This window comes from Embiotoca jacksoni, unplaced genomic scaffold (assembly GCF_022577435.1).
Source record: "Embiotoca jacksoni isolate LCO1_2020_lvr unplaced genomic scaffold, fEmbJac1.0.p SCAF_29, whole genome shotgun sequence".
NCBI classification, from domain to species: Eukaryota; Metazoa; Chordata; class Actinopteri; family Embiotocidae; genus Embiotoca; species Embiotoca jacksoni.
In genome coordinates, this window is record NW_027185380.1 from 1,892,501 (window position 1) to 1,920,000 (window position 27,500).

The 27,500-nt window shown below is 38.7% G+C and overlaps 1 protein-coding gene across 1 annotated transcript in view; it reads left to right on the forward strand.

The window, feature by feature from the left end:
• The window catches only part of ptprk (protein tyrosine phosphatase receptor type K), a 107,538-nt gene that overhangs the window by 76,842 nt on the left and 3,196 nt on the right, over nucleotides 1-27,500 (forward strand). Inside the window, 26 exon segments of the mRNA XM_069161829.1 lie at nucleotides 312-494; nucleotides 1,162-1,281; nucleotides 1,491-1,600; nucleotides 1,701-1,902; nucleotides 2,013-2,118; nucleotides 2,505-2,577; nucleotides 2,743-2,865; nucleotides 3,204-3,278; nucleotides 3,537-3,573; nucleotides 8,848-8,983; nucleotides 12,097-12,126; nucleotides 15,066-15,226; nucleotides 15,866-15,901; nucleotides 17,894-17,905; nucleotides 18,314-18,501; nucleotides 19,064-19,151; nucleotides 19,585-19,661; nucleotides 21,004-21,021; nucleotides 21,499-21,535; nucleotides 21,666-21,763; nucleotides 22,135-22,251; nucleotides 22,530-22,684; nucleotides 22,835-22,970; nucleotides 24,464-24,613; nucleotides 25,442-25,615; nucleotides 27,196-27,327. Coding sequence (XP_069017930.1) covers nucleotides 312-494; nucleotides 1,162-1,281; nucleotides 1,491-1,600; nucleotides 1,701-1,902; nucleotides 2,013-2,118; nucleotides 2,505-2,577; nucleotides 2,743-2,865; nucleotides 3,204-3,278; nucleotides 3,537-3,573; nucleotides 8,848-8,983; nucleotides 12,097-12,126; nucleotides 15,066-15,226; nucleotides 15,866-15,901; nucleotides 17,894-17,905; nucleotides 18,314-18,501; nucleotides 19,064-19,151; nucleotides 19,585-19,661; nucleotides 21,004-21,021; nucleotides 21,499-21,535; nucleotides 21,666-21,763; nucleotides 22,135-22,251; nucleotides 22,530-22,684; nucleotides 22,835-22,970; nucleotides 24,464-24,613; nucleotides 25,442-25,615; nucleotides 27,196-27,327 — 2,774 coding nt within the window.

Here is a 27,500-nt window from a genome sequence, read left to right on the forward strand (position 1 = left end):
TCGAAGTGCACAGAAGTTCTCAACCTCAGAAACTTTATAAAACCTTTTGATTTTCATTAAAGTTTCCTCGCATGCTAATTCATCAAAGCGTATATCTACAGTATGATCAGAACGCTGCAGCCTAAAACAAGTCATACAGTCATAACTTCTTTCATTATTCCGATATTGTGTCATTATGGCACCAGCATGTTGAACGGGAGACAAATCACAAATCGGCTCCTTGCCATTTGATTTTTTTTCCCCTTCATCTCCTCTCTCTCTCTCTCTCTCTCTCTCTCTCTCTCTGTCTCTCTCTCTCTCTCTCTCTGTAGAGCCCATGAGGACTCCAAAGAGGCTGAAGATCGCCGAGACCAGATCCCGTTTGATAGCTGTGGACTGGGAATCACTGGGTTACAACATCACCCGCTGTCACACCTTTAATGTTACCATCTGTTACCACTACATGACTGCCAACAACCGCAGCAAAGCCGACTGCCTGGACATGGATCCTAAAGGTACCACTCAGTATGATTGTTGAGACGTTCTCTGCTGCTGTCATCTATTCTCGTGTTGTTTTGGTATTCATTGAATATCACACTTGTGAACAAGTAAGACGTCTCTTTGACTGTCTGGTTGGTTCGGGTTAATCAGCACCTATTTTATTTTACAGGCAGCCATTTGATTCAATTTTAATATCACTGCTCAAAATAATATCAATTTATATTTGAAAATATATATGAGACAATATCATGTATGATTCAACCAGTCCTTGTAAACTACTAATCAAATATTGGTAAAAAAAAAAAAACATTGTCTATGTACACTCAGGATAACCTTTAGATAGATAGATAGAGAGATAGTTAATTTATTATTATCTCTTCATTTTTACTTGTTTATCTGATTATCTTGTATGAAGATAAATTTAATAGCCAACTATTTTGAGAAGCGGCTACTCACTTAAGTCTATGTTCAAGCACATACTTTTAAACAACATTTAAAGACATTAGTTACATTTTTTGATGTTTTATAGATTAAACAACCAATAGTTTAATTTAGTAGATTAATCAGTAAGAAAAATTATAGTTATTTGCAGCCCTAAATGCTTTAACAAATGTCATAAATTTGTGTTTGACAGTAGAATCTTTTTTTTTTTTTTTTCTTTCCTCGTTTTCTTCCTCTCAGCACCACGCCACCTAGTGGGAAACCTGCCCCCTTACACTAACGTCAGTCTGAAGATGATTTTGACCAATCCAGAGGGGCGGAAGGAAAGTGATGAGACCGTCATACAAACTGATGAAGATGGTGCGAAACACAAAACACACTTCATTTATTTATTCATGTACTTACTTCCTCATTTAAAGTGTATTTGTTGAAAGGTTGTTATTGTTTGTCAATAAGGGGTATACATGTATCCAATGCCGTGATGCTTTTGTGCACAGCATATTTACAGGCACTGTTAAGGCGACACAACTGGTGGGAAGTGAACATAAAGTGTGTGTGTGTGTTAACAGTTCCAGGTCCAGTTCCCAGTCAGTCTCTTAGAGCCACTCCATCTGAAGAGACAATAAATCTTTACTGGAAGGAACCAGCTGAACCCAACGGAGTCATCATACAATATGAGGTACTCTCAGTAGTCAGAGCTGTTGTAGGAACTAAACTAACAACATGATCCGTCAGAAAAGTGTTTCAAAAGTGGTTTCTGTTTCCCTACTTCACCTCAGATCAGCTACAGCGGACTGCGTTCATTTGACCCTTCGGTGCCTCTTCAACGGCCGGGACTCACCGTGTCTCTGCCCTCAAACGCCACCCACCACATGTTTTCTCAGCTCCACCCAGGTGTCACGTACCAACTCTTGATACGAGCATCTACCTCCAAAGGTTTTGGTCCTGCAACCACGGTCAACGTGACGACTAATATTTCAGGTAGAAAATAGGTTTTCATTTGTGTGATTGACACAATAACTTTTTTGTTATCACATTTAAATACAAACTTGTTACAGCTATACTAATGCAGACTCATGCTCTCTCTGCAGCCCCAACAATAGATGAGTATGATGGGTCAGAGGCCTTCCTGAATGAAACTGCAACAACTATCACTGTCCTGCTCAAACCTGCCCAGGCAAAGGGAGCGCCCATAAGGTACGCCTGTATGTTACACCACAGATGTACCAGATGTATTTGACAAGTCCATAAGTCTTATTTTCAGCATTACATTTTCAAGGAGTGGTAAAATGCCTCCATTAAGTAAATAAACAATATTATAAATATATTTGTCACCAATACAGTAGTTAAGCTTGAACATTACAGTGCAGCCAGTTAATATTAGGGTATAATTATTAGAGTTTATTTTCATACATCAACACAAAAAGGTTAGCCGTGATTAAAATGGCAAATTAAAATAAACATGACACTATAATTTTTCTAGAAATAAGATGTATCGCTTAATTTACAATTAGTGTATTAGTAAAAAAAAAAAAAAAGAAGCTTGAATCATAACTTTATTTCCGTCGTCTGCTTGTCCACAGTGCGTACCAGATTGTGGTGGAGGAAGTGAATCCTCAGCGGACACGTCGTCAGGCTTCCTCTGACTGTTACGAGGTGATTATTAATCCATTCTGCAATCTTCATTTTTGTTATATTTGCACAAAAAAACCTCTTCAGTTTAAATGAATATACAATGAACTGAATATGTCCTGTATATTGCATTTGTCCACCAGATTTATAGACATATTGTGTTAAATGTATATATATCCTCATCCCCAGGTCCCAGTTTCCTACCACAGTGCATCTAGCGGTGGATCTCCATATTATTACGCTGCCCAGCTCTCCCCCAGCAACCTGCCTGAGCCCCTCCCCTTCACTGTGGGAGACAACAAGACATACCAGGCAAGTCTGTTTATCAGAACAACACTTTATGTATGTAGTGCAGCAGAAATATCAAGTGAAAAGATACAGAACAGAGACAGTAAGATTACACAAGAACCAAGGTGACAGGAAATGGGGAAATTAAGTTGGTTTGTTATAAGATACCGTAGTGGAAACAGGTGGTTTAAGTCTTAAACATAGTTAGACTTGCAACCAAACAAACCCTCTTAGAGGTCACAGAGTACTTTCGTCAAGGCTACATAATCCAAATGTTTAGATATCCTTCTGAAATCAGTTGCTGGTGGTCTTGATATTTTGCCTCATAAATAGCTAAACTGATGCCTCCTTCTGCTCCCCAGGGTTTCTGGAATCCTCCACTGGCTCCAAGGAAGAACTACAACATCTATCTTCAAGCTGTTAGCAGCACGGAGAGGGTAAATACACATTTAATCATATAAAGACGCACTAAAAGCACAGTGAACTCTCACCTGCATACAGCATGTAAACATTCGAAGAGACAGTAATAAACTACATTAGTTAAAACTAGTTCGAACAAAACTTTGTAATGCATATTACTTTAAAAAGCTGCACATACATTATGCACAGTATTTATAATTCAAAGTTCAATTCTCTCATTTAATGCTATAGTGGTTTGTGCAGGACTCAGGTATCTTGTTCTTCTTTTTCAACAGGAAACTAAGACGCAGTGTTTGAGGCTGGCAGCTAAACGTAAGAACACACTCTCACTGTTCACTTCACTTTCTGCTCATAAAGATCCTAAATTAGTGTTAAATAGACCATTTAATACGACTCAGAAGGTAAAAATGTTTTACAAATGTGTCTGCTGAGAGAAAAAAAAAAGCAGAATCAATAGAAGGATTATGTATTTTTATGCATTTTATCTTGTCAGTAATGATTATCTTCTGTTGTTAAACTGGTTAGCGTTCCTTAATGATTGTTGTTCATCTATTTATCTCTTTGTTTTGATGGAATATACTGTAATAACAATCTGAACAGCCGCTTACTCCTATGCGGGTTGTGTTCAATGGAGATGTTTCTGTATTAGGAGCATTAGAGATGGAAATATAATGTGTGCATGTTCGAGACTGTGTGTGTGTGTGTGTGTGTGTGTGTGTGTGCGCGCGTGTGTGCGCGCACATTCAGCCCCTGTATATGCACACAGTCTAAATGTCAGGTTTTTACCAGTAGCCATATGTTGATAGATTATCAGACGGGTTTAAAACGGTGCGGACTTAATCCCCGGGCAGCTACACACAAGCACAAACACATAAAAACACATGGAAGTGCGCACACACTGTTTTGAGGAAAGATTTTTAGAAATGCAGCTGATGGGTCAGAGTTTAGCTGGCTGCCATGACAACAGGGATAAGCAAAAAAAAAAAAAAAATACATTATCATGTTTTTTTCAATGAATTTGACTGTTATGTAGAAAGTTGTGCCAAGCTTCAAAGCCCAGTGAAGGTATTTTGGCGTTTATTTGGCTGTTAATGTTGAACTACATGGCATACAAAGGTGAAAATTTAAATGAAAGCAAGATATGCCCACTTTTGTACAAAAACATGGAGCTATTTTCCTTGCTTTTCAAGGGTTGACAATATAGTAATGTCTACATTTATTTCGGACGCATAGCAGAAACATGATTGACACCATTAGGTAAATATGAAAGCAGTTGCTATTTAATTTTCTCTCAGTTAACCAATTTTTTTTTTTTTTTTAGCTCTACAGACACAAAACGACAGCAGACATCAATTACCAAACAGCAGATGTTTCTAGGTTTTATTAATGTGGATATAAGACAATTTCCGTGTTTTTTTTTTTTTTTTTATCTTCACATTTTTTCTTGGGATGTAGAACTAAGTTTACGTTATATTTACACAACATCCCAAAAGGTGTGGGAAAGACAAAATCATAGTCATTAATGTCGTCCCTGTCTGCTCTTTGTTCTACTGCACTTTGAGTGTTATTGCAGTCGGAAGGTAAGTTACAGTGTAATGCTTTTCTGCATTCACTTGCTTTGACCTTGTAGTGCAGAAGGCTCATAAAACTACACAATAAAAGTGACATCATTTTGAGCACAATCAGCCATAATGATTGCAGAATGAATCATTATGGCCGGCTAAATTAAGCTGATTAAGTGTTTGTAAAAAAAAACATCAAGATGCAGGCGTTGCAAACCAGCTCAGGCTATAAATTTGGCGGTGTGTGGCGTTGTTCCAGGTTGAAAAGAAGTGCAGTATAAAGGGAGATTTTTTTTTTTGTAAAAACAAACATGCTTCCTCATTAACAAACCCTTACAGCTGATACAAGTTCCCTTTTGTTCTCCTCAGGTCAAAGAGTTCAGTGTGACCAGGACATGAGTATGTAGTCTCAGAGGGAATTGATCCCGTAGGATAGATTAAAGGTTTGGTTCAGGCCCTGCGGTGCCTCTAAAATAAGCAGAAACGTGGGGAAATGTCTTACTTTCCAGGGTTATCGTATTTCAAGGATTGCTGGTGGGTTGTATTTACTGGAGCAGGTGGTCACTTCACCCCCAAAGCTGCTAAAACACGATGGCGCTCTTTCTTTCTGGCCTGAGGAGGTCTGAGTGAAGCTGAAAGAGTTTAGAGAGGATTTTTTTTTAATAAGGGAGACGGACACACTAATGGACAGAGAGGTCAGACGACTGTCCCTTCCTTTCTCTCCCTGTCCCTCTACATGTGTGTGTGTGTGCACTCAACCATGCGTCCGGGAGGGAGGATTAAGTGATGGTGGTCCTATTAGGTCATCTGGGGTATTGTGTATTGTCATTGCTGCCTCAGGGACTTTTATGTGTGTGTGTGTGTGTGTGTGTGTGTGTGTGTGTGTGTGTGTGTGTGTGTGTGTGTGTGTGTGTGTGGCTGTGTGGGTAAGTTGTGAGGGTTAGTGTACTGACCTGGATCATTTTTACAGACATTAAGAGCTGCTGCCGACATTATGAGGTCAGGCTGAAAAGCCTTTAAAGATTGTTTTTTGGTTTTGTTTGGTCTTGTTTTTTCCTTTCTTTCTCCTATGTGCTCTTTTAATGGTTCCTCTGCCTCACAGTTTTGGAAAGAAACAAGTGTTGTGTTATTGTCATTAATCACAAAATCAAAGGGAAAGTTTTGGCAGAAATGCTAAACCAAAGATATTCTAGGGGACAAACTACAATCTTTAACCTTTTGACCCTTATTGAACATAAAACACTGAAAATATATATATGAAAAAAAAAAAAAAAAATCCAATAGGGTAATCAAATTATTCATTTTTTTCTAAATTACAGATTTGCTACCATCAGGATTGAAATGATTTGCCGCTAAGAATCATGAGCGGCCGACAAAGTAAAGTCACTGTTGGGTTTGGATTTGGTGTTTTGAACTTGCTGACGATGAGAAAAATGTAGAATAATGCCCTCCTATCCTTTAAAAGCAGCATTTCAACTGACCCTCAGTTGCATTTCGCAGTGTAATGTTGTTACGTAACGACATGGGGCTGGATGGAGGCATTTCAGAAATGTTGGTTGCAAAAACAGTTATATCAAAGTAATATGTTGAGGTCATAAATATTGATGCAGATAAAGAGAGGGAGAGGGAGATTATGTTTATCTTGTTGATATTTAGCGTAAGAAGTGGATTATTGTTTGATAGATGTATTGCATTATGTTGATTTTTTTTTTTTGTGTGCATATGCCTTTGAGTTGGATTATTTGGATTATCATAATACACGATAATATTCTTACGCCACTGTATGAACTATTCTGGTGTTATGAGATCAGATCGCTAAGCAGAGCTCGGGAGCCTGAAAACAAATGCTCTCCGTCTTTCTGTTGACTTTGTGTCCGTGATCAACAGGGCTTAAACTCCTCTACAGAGTGCACTCTGCCTGAAACATCATCGCTGAATTATTTTCCAAACAGACAAAATCAGGGGCTTCAGTCAATTCTCTGAAGTCATCAGGAACAGAAATGAGTTTGACGACAAGGTGACAATACACGGTGACATTGGTGCAGAAACTTTGGACAGCGACGGTCAAATTGATTTTTAAAAGCCTTTCTCAACAAGAGCGTGGCGCCAAGGATAACCTGAAAAACACCGAAAACAGCAGCACACACGCGGTCAAGTTGATTATTTCTTTACTGGTGTGCATACAGTCAGTGTCTCTTTATTTTTCATGTTTTCTTTAGTGTGAGTGCAGCTGGGATTAGGAGTGTGCAGAGTTCACTGCCTCAGTTCATTTACCATCAGGTGATGATAAAACAAAAATAAAAGCTGAAGGTTTTAAGCTGAATTCTGTGTGAGATGAGTGCGTTTAGCTCCGTTGACCCTCCAGAAGATGGTACAAGTCAGGGATGTTAAATTGTAAGATTTACTAGTTTGTCTTTAGGAATTTTTGTCTTTTTTTTTTTGTATGTCGAGATTAAACTAAAATTATGCTTTATAATGTTCAGATACAGTAGAGGCTGTAGAACCTCTCTTTATTTCATTATTACATAGCAACCGTATTAATGAAGAATTTACTGTTAGTCTCAGTTATTAAATCTGTGAGCCAAATAACCTTCCTCAGTAAAACCTTTCCCGTATTTATCAACTGGAAGACGGTTACCATGGCATTTGTGTTTGCAGTTGTTTGAATTTTCTTTACCATGAATATTTAAAGCCTTGATATTTACCTGCTCTTTAGTGCAGGGATGATTAAACCTTTCTAATTAAATAGCTCATTTGGAACTGTTTCTTTGTCACGCTCACCACTTTCTTGATGCAAGGCGTTTTGTAAAGGCATCTTCAGAGAAAACAGTATATCTCCTGCGGCTGTTAGAGGCCATACTTTTCCAGCCTGAGCAGATTAAGGATTGTGTCAATATAACAATACTCAGTGCCAATATTCACCATTATTTGTTTAACTGCCTTGCAGTTAGTGCAACAGAGCAGTAGTTCAGAGATGTGAGTAAGTCTACAAAAGCTGAATTTGCCAGGTCCCTGGAAATCTTAGATGACTGGTTAGTTTGGTTTTGTTTGGCTAGTTTGCTTTCCCAGAAGATTATTGCAAACACAGAAGGTTTGGGTGGTTTAAAACATCATTAATCGTGCAGCTCTGACAAAAACTCACTCATCTGTATGAAAAGAACTGAGATAAAGCTTCTGAGGACCATTTTAGATGCTTTTGTTTGATTTTTAATCTTAGTTTTGTGATTTTTCCAAAAAGTAATTTCAGTTTCTTTAAGTAGCTGTATTAGAAGCGAGAAAAAAAGTTTGCTTATCAGTGGAAAAGACATCAAGTGATAAACTAGTAATTTTACGGCCAATGCGTTCCCAGGTAGCTGGCAGCTTTTTAAAAGATTGCTCGACATCTGTCCAACAGAAATGGCCACCATACTCATGTCAACAGTACGGCACAAAAAGTAACCTCAAGCTCGCAGAGCTTTTAGTACTTTTGTGATTGATATTTTACAGTTTACTCGGAGACATTTTTTTTCCACCTCTGCTGTCCAGCAAACATTAACTCTGCAAGTCACCGACAGAAACAAAAAATATAAAAGTGAGCACCAGACACTATAATAATAATAATAATAAAAAAAAATACTTTTCACCTTTTTTATTTAAAATTTTTTCAATTTTGTAGCTTTTGTAGACGGTGCTAGTTTTATATTTTGTCATTTATCTTTACACTTTACACTAAAGTGCATTTAAATACCCTTTTAAAGAAACACAAAACCACCATTCTCTTAATGGACACTGTATTTTAGTGTGGTTTTTTTTTATTATTTCAATTTGCATCTTGTAAATACACCAATCTTTCAATAATGGGAATGCAAATTAATTTTTTTTTTTTTTTTTTTTTTTTAATTTAATCATTTTCATTATTTTGTCCATGTATAATAACCACACAAAAAGTAAATCAGTAAATGAATGTACAATTTTGGTAGAAAAGCTGTACTACTGTATATTGGAACCACTTTCTTTATGCCGTTTCATTTTGATTACCCTTTAGGTGCCACGGAGGAGCCAGAAGTCATCCCTGACCCCGCTAAACAGACAGACCGGGTGGTGAAGATCGCTGGGATCAGCGCTGGTGTTCTCGTTTTTATACTGCTGGTGCTGGTGGCCATCCTGCTGGTCAAGAAGAGGTGAGTGACGTCTCTCTAACCACACCCACGACAGCAGCTCTGATGAGGAGTTTAATGAAGAGGGCAAATATTACATGACCAATACTGGACGTACACGCCAACACGCATGCAGATGCAGGAACACACAGACAACACGTGCTCCTGAATCCATTCTCTCGTTGTGTGTTGCTGTAGTAACACCATCTTCCATCCATCCACCATAAACGTTGATCTCCCCTCAGAACCAGTTCAATCGCTTCCTGAAGTTTGCTTTGTTTTTAAGGCGCCACAAGGCCGAAGGCTTGTTTCCCCAGAATCCATGTGAAAAAAAACAATTTTTCCACAATTAGAAATTCCTGCCTCGAGGTTGTGTGATTTAGTTTGAGAAAGATCAGCAGTGATGTTCTTTTTTTCTTGTACATTAACAGCTGTTGAATCAAACCTGATGAACAGCCACAGAGAGCAGTTGGCTAAAGTGAGAGTATGAAAGAGAAAGGCAGTGAAAGAGATTCTCAAACAAAACATCTCTCGTAACAAGATTGAAGTTAGAAAATGCAGCCATTCATGAATTATTTTCATCATCGCTACCTCAATACACCAATAAGGAAATATAAACAGAACTTTACTACCTTTTACTTATACAGCAGTATAACACTGCGAGAAGTCGGAGCTGACTTTGGTGTCACTGCTTCCTTTTTTTGCCTGCGATGTGTTGATTTGGTGCAGAGCTCCACCATGTGGTGGCTAAACACAGCTACAACATGAGAACGACACGCATGAGCTCAAGCGCAAAGTTTATTGCAGTCAATCAAGGCAGAAGTGCGAAGACAACTCTTGTAGATTTTTTTTTTTTTTTTTTAAATCAGGTAATCTTATTCTCAGGATATATATTTGAATTTAATATGTAAAGAAAGTAATACTTTGCTATGACTAATGCATGTCTATGAAACCCTACAGGTTCGATTTCAAGTGTTCCACATTCAGTCCAAGTGAAACATGTTCATCAACCACTGCAGTAATTTACAGTAAATTGCTGGTCCCCAACTTTTCATAGGCACACAGTACCATAAGTGAAGATATATGATGTGGTATATGAACATAATCAGAACCTGAATTACAAAAGTTAGACATGTTTTAAATCAGACAGTTGGCTTTTCACGTATGAGCTGCTTGGCATTGATCAAAAATGTATGTGTAACTGTGAGGTTTTGTGAGGTCAAATTATATCTTTTTTGTATTTTTCAGGGAGTGTGTGCATATGTGTGTGCGTCTACATTTAAAACTCATGAGTGTACATGTGTGCAATATCAACTATTGATAGACATGTAATTCTTCCCTTGATCAATTAACTTGAGGTGGTGTTCAAGGATCCTGAGTGCATCATTAAAAAGACAATAATTAGGGAATGTAATTTTCACATTCAGGACTGACATATTTAGTAAAACATATTGTCATAAGTATTGTTCGTTTGCCCGTGGGCCACGATATATCTTGGAGAAATTAAGAAGTTTTGAGGCGAATCCGCGTCATCTTTAGGAAATCTCTCTTTCTGAAAATATGGGACACGATTGCCTCTGAACTTTGATGTCTTAAATCTTTCCAGAGGCACCAGGAAAAGAGTCTCTCAATTACAACCAATCAGGATCTCACTCGACAAATCAAAAACAATTCCAGACATTAAATTAGTCAGTAATGAACTCTCTTCACCTGTAGCCCCTGACCTCAATATTTTCTAGTCTTAATTTGCGTAATGAAAGTATGTGAGCCTGCATTCATACCGCAGCTTTACTGTCAGAGTGTTTTGTAGATGGTGACCAGAGGAATTGAGCTTAAAGTGTTGGGAAGATGTTCTATTTTAATATATAAAAAAATAATTTTGCAGAAGCTGTAACGTGTTTTGCAGGGTGCTCCTCTTTGTAATATTCAGCAGTATTTGAGACACTGTGTGTACTCAGTGGCCTGATTGCTGTTACACATTTTTACTTTATCTGCCCCGAGCATTTTGTCTTTTTAACTGCGACTGAGTTTAATGTCTGTTATTGTTGTGCAGCTGAACTGCAGCCGCTGCGAAGATCAACTTCCTGTTAAGCATTTGAACTAGACTACAAATAAATGTGCAAGATAGAGAAATATAAGGGACTGCTGATGAAGGGAATGCTTTGCCTATACCTTTTTACATAAAGACAGCACACACAAGGTCACGTTAACATCATTTTTCACATCATTTTTTAACACTGATCAACTCATGACAGCAGTTTAAAATATTTTTTGCACATATTGGGATAACAAATTGTGTTTCAGCAACTTAAAATGAGTTTTCAAACCTTTGTTTCAGTTATATTTTAAGTTAGTTTTGAGCGTGACACTATTTGTGTTGAAAAGTTCCCTCTGGTTTTGCTAAACTTATGTGTAATATAACTTTGACATGTGATGTAACAGCAGTGCACCTAGAAGAGACCGTACGTCAGCCTCATGAGCGTGAGGTTACGTTATTTAGTAGTTTTCTCTTCCATAAAGGTTTCTGGGGAGATCAATCTTCATTGTCATTAAACCTTTTACAACTTTGAACGATACTGCATCTTTAAAATGGTGGGACATGATGACATTGCAATGACATCATGCTTGCTTTGCAGGAAGCGAGCTGCCTGGTGTTACAGACTCAATAGCTTTGTATCAGTTTTGACTGAATATTTAACTTTCATAGGAGTGAGTAAAAAAAAAAAAAAGAAGGTCATTGGATGAATAGGCCTAAATCTGTAATCAAGGCCACCTAGTAACAGTTAATGTAGTTAAAATATTGCATGAATACTTTAAAATGACGCTTCCAGAAGTGAAGAAGAGAAAGGCTGCATGTCGACAGGTTGATATCGATAGTTAATTGTTATTCTAGTAGTTGTTATTCCAGTTTCATAGCTTGTTTTGTTGTTTTTATTTAGCATTAAACTTGGGTTTTTGCTTTTTCTAAGTAGCCAGTAGCTATTATGGCACCCCGTTGCATGACCCTCAAAGTTTTAGCAATCAAAGGGTGTTTTCTTCTGTTTCTGTTGTTACTGGTTGAGACAGGACAGTATTGTCCTAATTTGCATATCCCCTTGTGTCTCATTCTTTGCTTTCTGATTGGCTCACAACCCCAGGAGGACCTACTATTCATACTCTTATTACCTGTAAGTAAACGATCAATCAACAACCAGCTCACCCGGCTGCTGTTATCTTATTGGGCGAATTATTAGTGGCTAGTTGTTGTTATTTTTAAAGATGCAGTATACTTTTTTCAAGACAAAACACATTTTCAGCTCTGACCAACCAGCCAAAGCCATCCTCATTGACGCCTTGCCAGATGGGGGGGGGGTCAGTTCACTTTCATGTCAGTCAGTTCAGGATTTTTTTTTATGAACTCCTTGTTTTCAAGCTTTTTTAGATTTTGAAAACTTTGAGATATTGAAAAGTGTTTTTTTTTTTGTTTTGTTTTTTTAGAAGGACCATGTTGATGTTTTCACATCTAAAAATCATGAGAAATAAAAGAATGCTGAATCATTCACAGTGCCACAATTGATTTAAAGGACTGAACTGATAGTGAATTGACCTCAGCCCCGGTGTCCTCTACATGCTCCAAAGTTGCTCTGAAGCAGGCTAACGCAGGCCAGAGTTGGCCGTAAAACCAGAACAAAGCGGGCCGAAGTGGGACGACACGGGCCTGAGAGTGTTATTTGAAAAAAGAATGCTGCACTTGTGACTTGTAGCTCTTTGTGTGCATGTAGTCATGTGATCATCCATCCGCCCATCAAGTCACAGGTATCATGGTAAAACTCTCCTACACGTGCTCTCCTGTCTGTGGATCTGAAACCAGTTGGTTTCCTTTTTGGGACACCTGGCCTCTGATTTTGTGTCGGTTTAGTTCTTATGGTGGTTTTTTTCTTCTGTTGTGGGTTCTTTCTTCTCTACTTATTATTTGTCTGTCACCGGCTGTGACCAAAAATGGATCCTGAATCAGTTATTTACCTTTTAAGTGTAATATTGACGAAATCACATGAATTCGTTATTTTCCGACATCTACAATAACCAGAAACATAAACTAGATGTGACAAACTGTCAAGGAGAACAAGGTGCGCGACTGATGTAGCTTAAAGGTCCTGTGAGAAGGTATTAAAGGGGGAATGGAAAGAGAGGTGATTTCATTTGATAACATGAGCATAGATTTGGCTCGATGGTGCAGCTGAAGGTCACCACCACCACTTTATACCAGGAAGCAGCAGTTTTTCAAGACGTTTGAGGGAAATGAAAAGACAGTTTTGCATCTATTAAAAATCATTTATCAGCAACAAAATTTATCATCTATACTTTCTCTTTCCGTCCCAATACGGACCATTAGAGAATTGTGAGGTGTCTTGGCATATAGTTTCAAGAGGCATGCTCAGTAAATATAAGCACATTTTCAGGAACTCAAAATTAGATTTTAGAATTCAGACCAGAAAATATATATGTATATATATTTTAAGTACAGATCCATTGTAGTCTGGTCTCAGCTTCCCTCCTCTCTTCTTCTGTTTCATGTTCTTGCTCCCTTACAATCAGTACAAATACACAACATATGGTTGTTTATATTCTGAATATCCTTCTATCCTGTTTTTATGTTTCCTGTTAGCCAACAAATAATTCAGTCACAAACACACAGAAACAGCCACACATGGTCAACAGTTATATCTATGTTTCTACTCTGAGTGTGTGTGTGCGTGTGCGTGTGTGTATGTATGTACATAAGTGGTCTTAGCGGTGGAGTTGGTGTGTATTGGGGTCAAGAGGTAAAATATACACCAAAAAACAGCATGTTTTCTGTCTGTTTGCTGGGAAGAAGTCAGAGCTGTACATTGTATCAGTTTGGCAACAACCAAAAATGGATTTGTTAATCGGTGCAATGCACCAGACGTCCTCACTCCCAGGTGCAGACTTGTGTTGTCGCAGTCACGGAGAATCTTTTTGAGGAACTGATTCATGTTGAGGCTCAAATTAAACTGAAAGTGACTAAGAGAACAGACCGTGTTGTCCGAACTGATGTACATCTATGGCTCTGGGTATACAACGTTCCTGCATGCTCTGTCATGCTCCACAAATTAAGCCCTGTAAAGTTATTTTTGTCTGAAATTTTATGGCTCAAACACACTGAAACAGTCAAAACCTGAGACGGATATCTTGATTTGATTTTAAGCAGTTATTTTTCTTCCAACAGTCTGATGCTACAGAACATCTTCTGTTTGCTCTGGCTGTAAAACAAAAGCATTTAGTTTTACAATTTACAACAGCCTATGACGAAAAATAGAAGATTGAAATAAAATAAAAAAATCAGGTGTCCCTTAAATGCATCTTTCCTAGCAAAAATAAAAACACTGGACTCTTAATGACATGACAGCAAGTCTCTGCTACTCATATTATGAATGTTGTTGTTGGTCAGTAAAAGGTTTTCCCTGGGCTTTAATGGGATTTTTCCACATCTTTGCTGTCGGATGAAAACCAAATATTTTACACTCTTGCCATGTTTTCTTTTTTATTTGGTCCTTCTTTTTTTACTTTTTATGTAAAATTGTGTTCATTCCATTAATAATAATGAAACAATAAGTTCATGAATTTACAAAAATAGAGTTTCATACAACTAAAAATGTACTTTTGAGGCTTTCATCTGACAGCTTTATGGTATCAAGGTTGGTAACAGGTTTTCCTTTTGCCACCTGTAGGTCAAAGGTCATTTTCCTCGGTTTGTATTCGATGCTGTTTTCCTTTTGCTCCAAGCCTGTTAAATGCTGCCATTTACGAACAAGCCTCTCCTCTGCTTTCCTTGCTTGTCTCTCCTCTTTCCTTCCAAACATTTTTCTTCTCCCCACCTTTCTTCTTTTCTCCTTTTTTTCTTCCTCGTTGGTTCTAAACTCTTGCATCTTGATTCAGCAGCCAGCAGCCCGCAGCCCAAAAAAAAGAAATGACATCACCTACTCCATAGAAAATCATAATAAACTCATTAGAGACGGTTCTTTGCGAGGTTGTGGTCTGCAGGCTGGCTGATGTTCATGTGATTGTTCGTACGACACCTGACTGTGTCTCTCTCTGCCTCTGACAGGAAACTGGCTAAAAAACGTAAAGACGCCATTGGAACGACGCGGCAGGAAATGACACACATGGTGAACGCGATGGACCGCAGCTACGCCGACCAGAGCGCTCTGCATGGCGAGGACCCCATGGCTGTGACATTTATGGACTCTCACAACTACAACAACAGATGTAGGTTCACAAACTCAATTATTATCCGTGTAAAAAAGATGAAATCTTATATTCTAGATTTTTCTACTTCACTCTAACACTTTTAGATATTTGAATCTGTTTCCTTTTCTGTCCAGTGATGAGACATGCATTTAATAATTGCAAAGTTATGCTTACTAACCCCTAGACAGCAGTTCGCAAGCTGCAACTAACGATTATTTTTTTTTACCATCAATTAATCTTTTCTGTGGTAATGTTTTATTTCTGAAGTGTTTGAATATAGTAAAAAATGTCCATTACAATTTTTTCAGATTGCAAAGTTACATCTAAACACGAATGATATTAATTCGATCAAATTGGTCAAATTGCCTGGAAAATGACTGAGTTGATTGACTAAGGAATTTACTGACTACCCTTCAGCTGTAGAAATAACAACTCAAAAATCAATTTAGCCAGATCGGTATACAACTTTGAAACAACTGGAGGACAGAACGGCTCCATGTTGATGTGTTTAAACGAGAGAAACTGCTGATTCAGAAAACAGTCAAATGGTTTTAACAGAATTTTTGATATTCCTTAGGAGCGTTTAAATCGTCTTCATCTATGTTTGAGTAAATCTGAAATTTAGAAAATATTTCCTCACCGTGTTTCCTCCTGCAGTGCCCAACGATCCCCTGGTTCCTACTGCTGTGTTAGGTGAGACTTCTGGTCTGGTTGTAACATTATCACCAATAAATACCCTGTAGTCATCACCCATCGTCATCATACAGCCCCTGTGCTCGTAGCCCCGGCCTGTTTGTCCCCGTGTGTCATTACATAGGCCCCCAGTTTTGTGTGAAAACGTCCATAACTGTGGCTGTTGGACAAAGTCAAAGTCTCCATTCAATTCTGTCGTGTCTAAAGCTTTGACCTCTGACATATATGTTGATGGATAGTGCGACTTATTCGAAGTTTCTGCTCCAAGATTTTGTCCTTTATCTTCAAATAGAGGCGGTAGAGTTTAGATATAGGTCTTTCTAGTATTGACACAAACAACCATAAACTGCAAATATATCAAAGCACATTTAAAGAAGTGAAATCTGTGAGGATGGCAAGTCTTTCATATATTTTGGCACCTATTTCCAAGTCTCTGTGTAGAACACATCTGCTATTAAAACTCCAACAGCCAAGCACTTCATCTGTCATCCTGTGTTTTCCCTAAATTCAATCACTCCCAATCCCAGCTATGCTTTCTATTTCCTACTGAGAGTTATTGATATTCACAGTAATTACCATCACTCTCCCTTAGAGACCTCATTATTTCTACAGTTTTCAGTTGTTTTAAGGCATGCCATGTTTTGTCCCAAAATGACAGAAATCAAGGCTTAAAAGGAGGAAGACACTTTGTCACGTTGCCACTGCAAAATGACTGCAGATTAAATCTGTGACAACATGACTTAGTGCCTACAGCCCTGTGTTTGGCAGACATTTTTCAGTGCAGTGCATCTAGGAGTCAGCATGAGTATCTACCATCTGTGTTATTCCCCAGGCCTGTTTTGTTACTGAGTGTCTGAATTGTGAAAGCTGTGGGTTTTGCCAAGTCGGATGTTTCACCAGCTCCAGTGTTGCACTGCAATGTGTTTATCTTTAGTTTAGCCTAGTGTTGACACTGCCGCATGATTCTAACATACCCTTAAGGGGCTCCACAACCCACAAGGCCACCAAACTGTGTTAATTAACTGTTCCAAAGCCTCTAATTTGGAGTGAAGGCTGCAGTTACAATCTGTCTTGGCCAATCACTTCACAGAGGAGTAGGAAGGAGCAGGAAGTGCAGAATTAAGAGGCAGTGTCGGGTCAAGTTTACTGTTAATTGGCCTGACGAGGGCTTAACAAACCTTTAACAATCAGTAATGAGCTAACATGTCCTCAGAACAGAGAACAGCATCAGCTGGATGAAATAAACAGTGTCAGTTAATAAACAGTGGTGGAGATGAAGCCGCTCGGCCCCAGCTAGTCCATTATACGACCTGTCAGTCCGTACATTACTGCTGTCAACTCACATTTTTCCCACAGCACGGAAATGTTCACCTGCAAGTTCGGCAACAATTTGACTCCATTAATTACCCGCCATTGAAATACGCTGTAACATGTACAAGCTTCCAAAATCCAAAGATTATTATCAGATAACCCTTTATGTAGCAGAATATTGCTCATTTCTAGTATGAATTATTTATTCTATTCCGTGTTTGAATGACAGATGTTTTACGTCGTTTTTGATGTTCAACCAGGCTGAAAGTGGTGATGTTTGGAAATAGTCCATTAAATGTACTTTTACCATTACAAAGGATTTAGAAGGTGTAAAAAGCTTGTTCCACTTTATGAGCGATGTGGTGGGATAATTCCACTAGATGGAGTTACAGCAGACGTCCAGCTCAGTTCATTTTCAGTGAATTTCCTGCTTTCATATTGCGGTGGTTATTAGCATTTTTTTTAGGGATCACCATTGTTTTGGACACACTCCCTTGTTTTTGTGACATCATCTATTTATTTGTATTATCCAGCATGTGCAAACATATGAACTCCTTGTAAATAGATCCAAGTTTGCGGTACCAACCTTTAGTTCCTGTTTAAAGACTAACAAATTAATTTATTCTGCAGTCTGACTAAACCTCTTTTGCTCTTTTCTTCTTCTGCTGCTTTAACATGTAGTCCCAATCACAGGTGCGTATAAACTGAGAAAACAAGCTGACAAATGTGATAATTGTCTTTTTCCTCTTGTGATATCAGAGACAGAAACTAATGCAGATTTAAAAAAAATACAGAAATGCGTTGTGGGTTATGTATAAATCCATGTATATACTTTTTTAGGTGTTGTTTTAAGGGTACAAATCAATGCGTGAACATTACTTCATTTAACTTGCATTATAGAGCCTTAAAAACCTCTTACTGTATAATTTATTAATTAGAGCTCATAAGAAAAATTTGGAGCTCATTTTAATCATCTTGTATCCTGAACACTATAAAACACCTCTTTTGGGGTTTTTAAAGTGAAATAATGATGTGAAGAACAGAAGCAATATAATTAGTATATTACCAATTATCCTCACCTCATTTTCTCTCCTCTTCCAGATGAGAACCACAGTGGCTCGGCGGCGGAGAACAGCCGGCTCCTGGACGTTCCTCGGTATCACTGTGAAGGAACCGAGTCTCCTTATCAGACAGGACAGCTCCACCCGGCCATCAGAGTGGCCGATCTCCTGCAGCACATCAACCTAATGAAAACGTCTGACAGCTACGGCTTCAAGGAGGAATATGAAGTAAGATTCTTATGAGCGGCACTTTTGTCACGAGGACTGGCCGCAGTAAAAGTCGTTTTAATAGGCTGTTCGGTTACAGGAGAAAAAGCAGCAGATGTATTACTACTCCATGTTATCGATTTTAGAGGTAGTGATACAGACGTTGTTGACTAAAGTAATGACAGGCATATTTTTGATCCTCTACTGTAGGAGTTTAAGATGTTAGGATATTTGTATGCATGTATACACATTCTTACTAAGGAAAACAATTTTAAAATGATATTATAAAAATCAATGTTGCTCTATTTTGGCTTCACATTAAAATGAGAAAATGAGTGTTGAATTGCTTCTTAATTTGAGGGTACTTTCTGCCTTATTGACTAAACAATCAAATTGCCACAAACCTTTTTTATGGTCCTCTTATTTTAGTGTCTAATAAGAATTATCTACATGTTCCAATGCAATAAAACCAGTGGAGTAAAACAGCTGTTTAAGCACTTCCCTCTGCTCAGTAGTGTTATTCTTAAGGATGCATGACGTGTAATTTTCTTTCCTATTATTTTCTCTGCTGTTGGTGATACAGAGCTTCTTCGAGGGCCAATCGGCCTCCTGGGACATCGCCAAGAAAGAGCAGAACCGTACCAAAAACCGCTATGGGAACATTATAGCTTGTAAGCAAAAAAAAGCTTTATTTCTAGCCTCCTCACAGCATAAGTAAACAAATAAAGTGCTTCACAGGAAGAAGAAAAGAAGAAAGAGGAAGGTCAAGCGAGAGAGAAACAGTGTATTAAAACAGGCCAAATTAAGTGGACAACCTACAGAATTAATTGAAGGTATAAAGTCAAGAGCAATTCTGATTGGTGTACAGAAATACATGACATCACCTTTCCAATTACACCTGACCCACTACTAACTGAGCTAAGGGGGGAAAAAAAAGAAGACCTTTCCTTGAAATCACAAAAGTTTTTCTAAATTTACCAGAAAATGAATGAGATTACATCATTTATCATGATTCAATTTTTACCCAAAATAATGATTTAATTGTCTTTCTTCTATCTGTCTTTATCTCTCTCCCCCACCCTGTTTTCTACTGTCTTTCTTCAGATGACCATTCAAGGGTTATTCTCCAGCCCATAGAAGACGACCCCTCCTCCGACTACATCAACGCCAACTACATCGATGTAAGTGGAAACGCATCGAATGCTACTATTGGCTCCCAACGAAACCAACGAAACCACACTCCCTCGCTCGTATGTCAGGCCTCTATACCTTTATTGCGTCTTCCACTCATCCATCGTGACCATTTTATGCATCCAGCCACCCCGAAAAACACATCACGCCATCCAGTCACGTGTCTCTCTCAGGTGTCAGTCCTGCTGTCTGCTGTCCAAGTCTCTCCATCAACTCATCCATCCATCCTCAACCTATTGATTTCTCCTGATATGATTGATATGAACCACATTTAGTATAACAGCAGATTTAATTTAGTAGACTCCGTTTCGCAGAGGTCTGAGAGACAAAAGGAAATACATACCAAAAATAAAATGTGACTTCAGGAAGTCAAAGTAGCCAGCAAAGATAACTGGCACATAACCCACCTTAGAAATACAATTTTTTTTATTTTTTGGCTTGTATGACTTGACCAAATAAGCTTTATTTTGTTTTTAAAAAATGAGCTTTAGAGCTGATTTTGTTACTGTTGGGTGAAACCAGGCTTCCTATGTGCCTTTTTCAGTCTTTGTTTAAAGCTCAATTAACCAAATTTTGGTTTTAGCCTCATATTTAGCATTTCTCATCAAACTTGGCAAGAAACCTAAACGTATTGCCCAATCCATAGTTTGACTGGTCCACCTCAATCTCTTCAGCTCTTTTATCTATTTACAATTAATTTCTTCATATCCTGGTTCTACCTATAGTTTGTCACCATCTCCACCAACCCATCCCTTCATCTTATTCCACATTCACTCTCCTACCGCTGTTCCACAATCATCTGCATGTTAGTCACCACTACTTCCATTGTGCTTTAATAATGTGACTATGCTTATAGCTTGCTCTTCTGTATTATGATTTACTGTCATTTAAACTATTACATGCATGCCACCACTTGCATTACGCTAGAATTAGAATGAATAGACTGGACACTTCCTCATCTTTGTTGGTGCAAATAAGACAGAATTTGGACTGTAGCCAAAAGACAACGGCAACTTCAAGACAAGCTGGAACAGAAGTAAAACTTTAATGTTTGAAACTCGTCAGCTTCCTGAGTCTTTCTGGCTGAAGACCTTAATATGTCTTCGCTGTAAGTGTCCTTTCTATTCAGTCTAATTTGGGGTTTTAGATCACGTTTTTTTCGGCATGTTCCTGTTCAAACACCCATTATGTCAATGCAGCTTTTCTATTTTCTGATTGACACTCACTGACGTTGTTGTGCTTTCTTTTTCTCTTTCTTTCTTTCTTCCATCTTTCTTTCTTTCTTTCTTTCTTTCTTCCACTCGTTCTTTCTGCCTGTGGCTTGGGCTGTAGATTTGGCTGTACAGGGATGTAAGTATCACTGTAGATTCTTCATCTTGCCCTCCCACCATTTTTCCTCGCATCTCACTGCGTGCTTAGTCCCTATTTTTGGTGTTATTGCAATCAGGAAAAACCTAATAAGTGGTTGTCATAACACTGAGCACACCTGGCAGCTGTTACCACGGTGATGCCAAGCGCTGAGTGTTAAAGTTCTCAGATACTATCACCAAGAGATGAGGTGACTAACTTTCCAAACTTCATAATGAATACAGCAATATGCAGAGCAGCTCAACGTGTCACCCAAAGATGACAATGACTTTCATTATATTGTCACAGTAATGTTTCTGTTGTTGCAGGTGAAAACAAGCTAACAGCACTTTTGATCATTAGACCGATATAATTTTGCACCGTGGACGTCTCCAACCGTGATAAGAGGCTTTTAGCACTGTGCAAAATGATGCGTAGATTTTCAGTGCATGTTTAGTGACTGTGGTGTTGTGCCCGCAGGGATACCAGAGACCCAGCCACTACATCGCCACTCAAGGTAAGACACTGCAACGTTGTTAAATACATCCTATAATACACGCTATGCAGAGTTGACGTTTAACAGGACACGAGACGCATACAAAGTAATCAAACTATGAGTCAAAGACGTGCTGCGTGTCTGCGTGTAGGTCCCGTTCATGAGACGGTGTATGACTTCTGGAGGATGGTGTGGCAGGAACAGTCGGCCTGCATCGTCATGGTAACCAATCTGGTGGAGGTTGGAAGGGTAAATTGCTCTTTTCTCTTCTTCTGTGCAGTTCAGCTGTGTACGATTTTTTTTTTTCTTTCTTTTTTCTAGTGCTTAGGTATTTTTTAATTTCTAGTGCTTTATCAATATTATCCACAGCTTTGAATAATTTTTCCAAAACTTGGTAAGAAAATTGTGAGATAGTTGTTGTGAAACATTACTGCATATTCTTCAAACATGTTATCGTTTGATAGCACAGGCCAGCAGAAATAATTAAGCGGCTCTGTGTCCTACATTTTATTGGTGGCTTCTATTCTATTTATGGAACTATTATTATTATAAATGCTATATCTTTAACTTGATTCAAGTCTTTAACATTTTTTTGTTACATAAACTTTTGTTTTTACCAGGTTAAGTGCTATAAGTATTGGCCCGATGATGCCGAAGTTTTCGGAGACTTCAAAGTGACTTTTGTGGAAGTCGAACCTCTCGCTGAATATGTGGTTCGCACATTGACTCTGGAGAGGGTGAGTGATATTTTATATCTAGCTTTTAAATGTCTTGTATTCATTTTGAAAAATACTCAACTGTAGCTGTAGATTCTTAAAGCTGATTATCTAAAGATTTGGTCGGCATGTTAAAGCCGTGTTTGTGTCCTCCTCTTCGTAGTATCAGTGAGCTCTATTCTAAAAAAAAACTGGTGAATAAGTTTGAGTCATATTCACTGGGGGAATATAAAGAATGAAATGTAAACTTGACATGTTTCAAGATGCATGACCTAAAGATGTTGTTTATCTTTGCTCAGCGCGGTTTCAACGAGGTGCGGGAAGTCAAGCAGTTCCACTTCACAGGCTGGCCTGATCACGGAGTTCCATATCACGCCACGGGACTACTTTCCTTCATCCGCAGAGTTAAAATCTCCAATCCACCCTCTGCTGGGCCAATTGTGGTCCACTGCAGGTATACAAATACACGCAGACCTGATTAATAAGCATCCTTACATTTGAAATGAGCATACAAAATCATGAATAAATCTCTTCTCTGCATATTACACGCATACAGAACGATTTTTAAAACGTACAACTTGTCTGTCCGTCTTCTTCTCCGCAGCGCTGGAGCAGGTCGCACAGGCTGTTTCATCGTCATCGACATCATGTTGGACATGGCGGAGAGAGAAGGAGTGGTCGACATCTACAACTGTGTGAAGGCTCTTCGCTCCCGGAGGATCAACATGGTACAGACTGAGGTGACTGCATTACCCATCCTCCATCTGCATCCACATCTCAGACCAGTCATAGTAAACCTTCACCTGCAGACTCAGCCATCAGCTTGGTATAGGCTGAGGTGACTTTAGTGTGTGTAGTCATCTATGTGCCATACATTCATGAAAATGTCACGTCATTACATTCATAACAACAAGCTTTGACTTTAAGTATTTGGTCTGTAAAATAAAACTCCAAAGAGAGATTCACAATGTTTTTTTTTAAAAAAAAGAAAGAAATTACAGCCACTTTGTTTAAGATTGAGAAATAAATGACTTCTGCTCCATCCAGTGGTGGGATCAAGAATTACAGCAATGCGTGCAGATTAAATGCTGCTTCAAGGAGCTGAGTCTTCTCCCGTTGCTGGAGTGGAACTGATTTTACTGGTTAAATATTTATTCATTAAGGAAAAGAGCTCAGACTGGAGTGTAAATGCATATGCAGAAGTAACGTATTCTAAGTTTCTACTGACAATTAAATAAAAAATTTCCCCTCGGGGATTAATAAAGTAACTACCTAACCTAACCTAACCTAACCTAACCAATTACATACAACAGCTGAAAACTAAATAGAATGTGGAATAACATGGATTAGGAGCGATCAAACTTTTATATCCAAATAAAAGAGACTTTTCTTATGATTAACCAAATAACAACTTAGATTGTCTATATGATGTTTCAATAGAAAGAAAACAAAAATAATATTTCTCATCACTTATGGAGAATGAAGCAATGTACAGGGCAAACGTCATTTAAAGCTAGATTTCAAGTCAGTCACTACTTCACAGCTTAAAACAAAACTGAGTCTTGTTTTTTAGTGTGCTAAAAAAAAACAAGTTTAGTACATATTCATCGTTATACATGATTTCTGTCTGTTGTAGAGGAAGCCAGCTTTAATTTCTGACTCTAAAAGCATCAAAGTACATTCAAGCAAATTTCAGAAATTCACATACTTTAAAGTTTTTTTTAGATGTAGTTGGACCACCTGCTTGTGGCCGACTCAGAACGAAGCTGCATACATTAATTAATTCATTGACACGTCTTCATTACTTTCATAGCGTAAACATACATATCCTAACATTTCTGCAGCATTAGTCCGTAACAGTTCAACAACCCAGCAGTTAATATCGTCCATCCTTTTAACAAAACACATCGACTGCCGTTCGCTCTCTTGTCTCCTCGCTGAATTAAAGCTGCTGTCAATTGCTTGAAAGATCCCAAAAAACACAATTTCCTGTACGGAACAACTCAGAAGTGAAGTAAACCAACAGTCATCATCTCATGTCACTCATCCCTCCATCTCCCATCAGTCTTCACAGCGTCTGCGTCACCGCTTTCATTTGATATCACAGCTGTTTGTGTTTTCAGTGTGACAAGTTGTGTTGCGTTTTATTTATTCCTAAGATCTTTGTCTCAGAATGAAAAAAAAAACGTGTATATAAGTGATAATATGTGCGTTATAAATGTTGTGTCTTCAGGAGCAGTATATATTCATCCATGATGCCATACTAGAGGCCTGTCTGTGTGGAGAAACAGCCATACCAGTCTGCGAGTTCAAAGTAGCTTTTTATGAGCTGACTCGCATCGACTCTCAGAACAACTCGACCCACCTGAAGGACGAGTTCCAGGTAAAACCCGATTTGAATCTGTTACTTTATGCTTTTAAATGACAGCCCCTCCAAATTTGATCTAGTAAATTTGAACAATCCGGACGGAAAAAGTTTGGATTTTATTCTTCGGAAAGATCAGCTGTAGTGGTCTGCTTGAATTCGTATCAAATTATAATGATATTTAAATGCCAATATTTACATTCTCAGTATGCTGCAAAACATAATAGACTCAACAAAGTTCCTTGAAGAGTTGTTGAGCTTTTGGATCAACATCAAATGCAGCCTTAAAAAAAAAAAGTTTTATAAAATGATTAGCTTCTGAATCTGTTTCTGGCTTTTTGAAACTCTGGACATAAAAATATAACTTCGTCCTTTAGCTGCAAACAACAGTCAGAAACAACAACTAGAGCAACACAATGTCTACATTTACAAGAAAGCCAAATCTGTGCAGCTAAAATGAATGGGACCCTTTACAATATTCTTGTAAACGTTTCTGTTTACATTCAGTTTCAGTCACCAAAATACATCATGTTTATCTTTGAGATCTGACACACTTACAATTTGTAGAGCCAGTTTTTTTTCAATCCAGCATTGTTTACTTTCTAACAGTTTTCCTTTTCTCCGCCTTTGCTGTTGTGACACTTCTTATAATTCTGAAGCCCCACTTCTTTCTAAAGTCAAAAGCTCCACAGCGAGCCTTAAGCCTAAATTACATTTTAAATGGACACCAGTTTTTCTGGCATGATTTTCGGATATAAATTCCTCCTTCATGGTTCCCACCTTTGAATCTTTAAATCGTGTCTCATCGCTATAAATTAACTTGTACATTATACTCTCTCCGCGCAGACATTAAACTCGGTGACTCCCCAGCCTCAGCCAGAAGACTGCAGCATTGCGTTGTTGCCTAGAAACCAAGATAAGAACCGCTTTATGGATGGCCTTCCTCCTGACAGATGCCTCCCCTTCCTCATCACAATAGACGGAGAAAGCAGCAACTACATCAACGCCGCTCTGATGGATGTAAGTCAATAACGTGTCGTGTGTGCGTGCAGTAAGGTTGTGTTATTTTCAACAGATGAGTTTGGGACATTTCACACCGTGTTCTCTTTTTTTTTTTTGATGAGTACAAGTGTTAACAGCCTTTTAGACCAGCAGCTGTGTTACTTGGAACACAATTTGTTTAAAAAAAAAAAAAAAATGACAAAAAAAATAGATATAATGTCTGTTGTCCCAAACTGCAGTCACATATTTGTTGAAAATGATACAGACTTTTAAGAGCTTAAACAGAATCGATGATTAAAAAAAAAAATGTGCACATATTACACACACACACACACACACACACACACACACACACACACACACACACACACACACACACAGACTCCCCCCCCCCTGATTGTGTGATGCTGTGTTTGTGGTTTTAGCAGCAGAAAGCTAGAGACAAATCCAGGTTCTGAAAAGACCGCCATCTTCTTCTCTGGCCACCAGCCAAACATTTGCTTACATCAGCGACAGTTGGCTCAGCGTCAAGGTGTTGCCCGTGTACCAAGGCTAGAAAAATAAAAGTCATTCATTACACAGGAAGTTCAAGGTGGAATAGCAATATCTGGTCATTTTCACTCATAATTAGGAGTTCTGTTGAACAGAGAGGGAAGAAAAGGCAGTCAAGGGTGGGTTGTAGGAGTTTCACAATAATGGTTGTAACACAAAATGTAATAAATGCATGGTGTGGACGGAAACCTGGCTTTTCTCCAACAAGGCTGTTGGGGGATAAAATACCGTAGCTGCTGTAAAATGTCAGGAGTTCAGTCGAGTTTTAGAAGCTCTACATTCAGAGCTTAGTTACTTAACTTTGGCCTCTCTCTAACCAAGCTGTCCGAAGAGTTCCAGGTAATGGGATTTCACTTCAAATCTACAACACTGGATTTGTTTCATGGCTTCAGTGTTGTTCCGCCACCAGGTTCATGTTTTACCAAAGCCATCTACACCCCCTGAATCCTAAACCCGACCCCCGACCCCCGACCTTTCACGTTAGATTCTCCCCATGATTACAACGCCAACGTCATTCACACCTACGTCACATACTCGGCTCCACATTTTCATTCGGGACGAGTTGTGCTCAGTTCACGTTCGGTTCAGTCGGTTCATCGATAGAAACAGAGAGTCTTTTCTCTTTTGGGACGCGCACTTTGACATCAGACTCGTCTTTCATGCGAAGAAATGCAGCTGCTTGAACTAACTGAACAGTAAGTTAACTGAACCCATCAGGTGTCGATGTGCTGTACGTGTAGTCCTTTTGTACGTCCATGCTCCCGACCCTCATAGTGAACAGGCCCACTGCATGATCAGCCGACCAACCATCACCTTTTACGTATGTTTGCTTCGTCATGTCCCACAAACTGTGCCACTTTACTCTGCTGTCTGTGTTTCTGTAACAGAGACGAGACTAAAGATGTTTAAGGGAAGGACGTCCAATAGAAACTAAAATCACCGCTTCTTACTGCTGGATTGTTTTCGTTTCTTGTTTTTTGGACGAAGTGACTCCTCTTTTGTGGATGAGAGACCTGATATCAGCTTTTGTCGTCTCTCCTCTGCAGAGCTACAGGCAGCCTGCTGCGTTCATCGTTACCCAGCATCCTTTGCCAAACACCGTGAAGGACTTCTGGCGTCTAGTTTACGACTATGGATGTACCAGTCTGGTGATGCTGAATGAGATTGACCTGGCCCAGGTGACTTTTCAACATGCATGAACACAGCTTTGTGTATTTGACTAACTTTATTTTACAGTAAACATACAGCGCACCTATCATACACTCTATACACAGATAGGAGAAGCTAATATAGACGTACGCTGACATCAGGGAAGGGAGGGAAACAAATACAACAAATGCCGCTGAAAGTA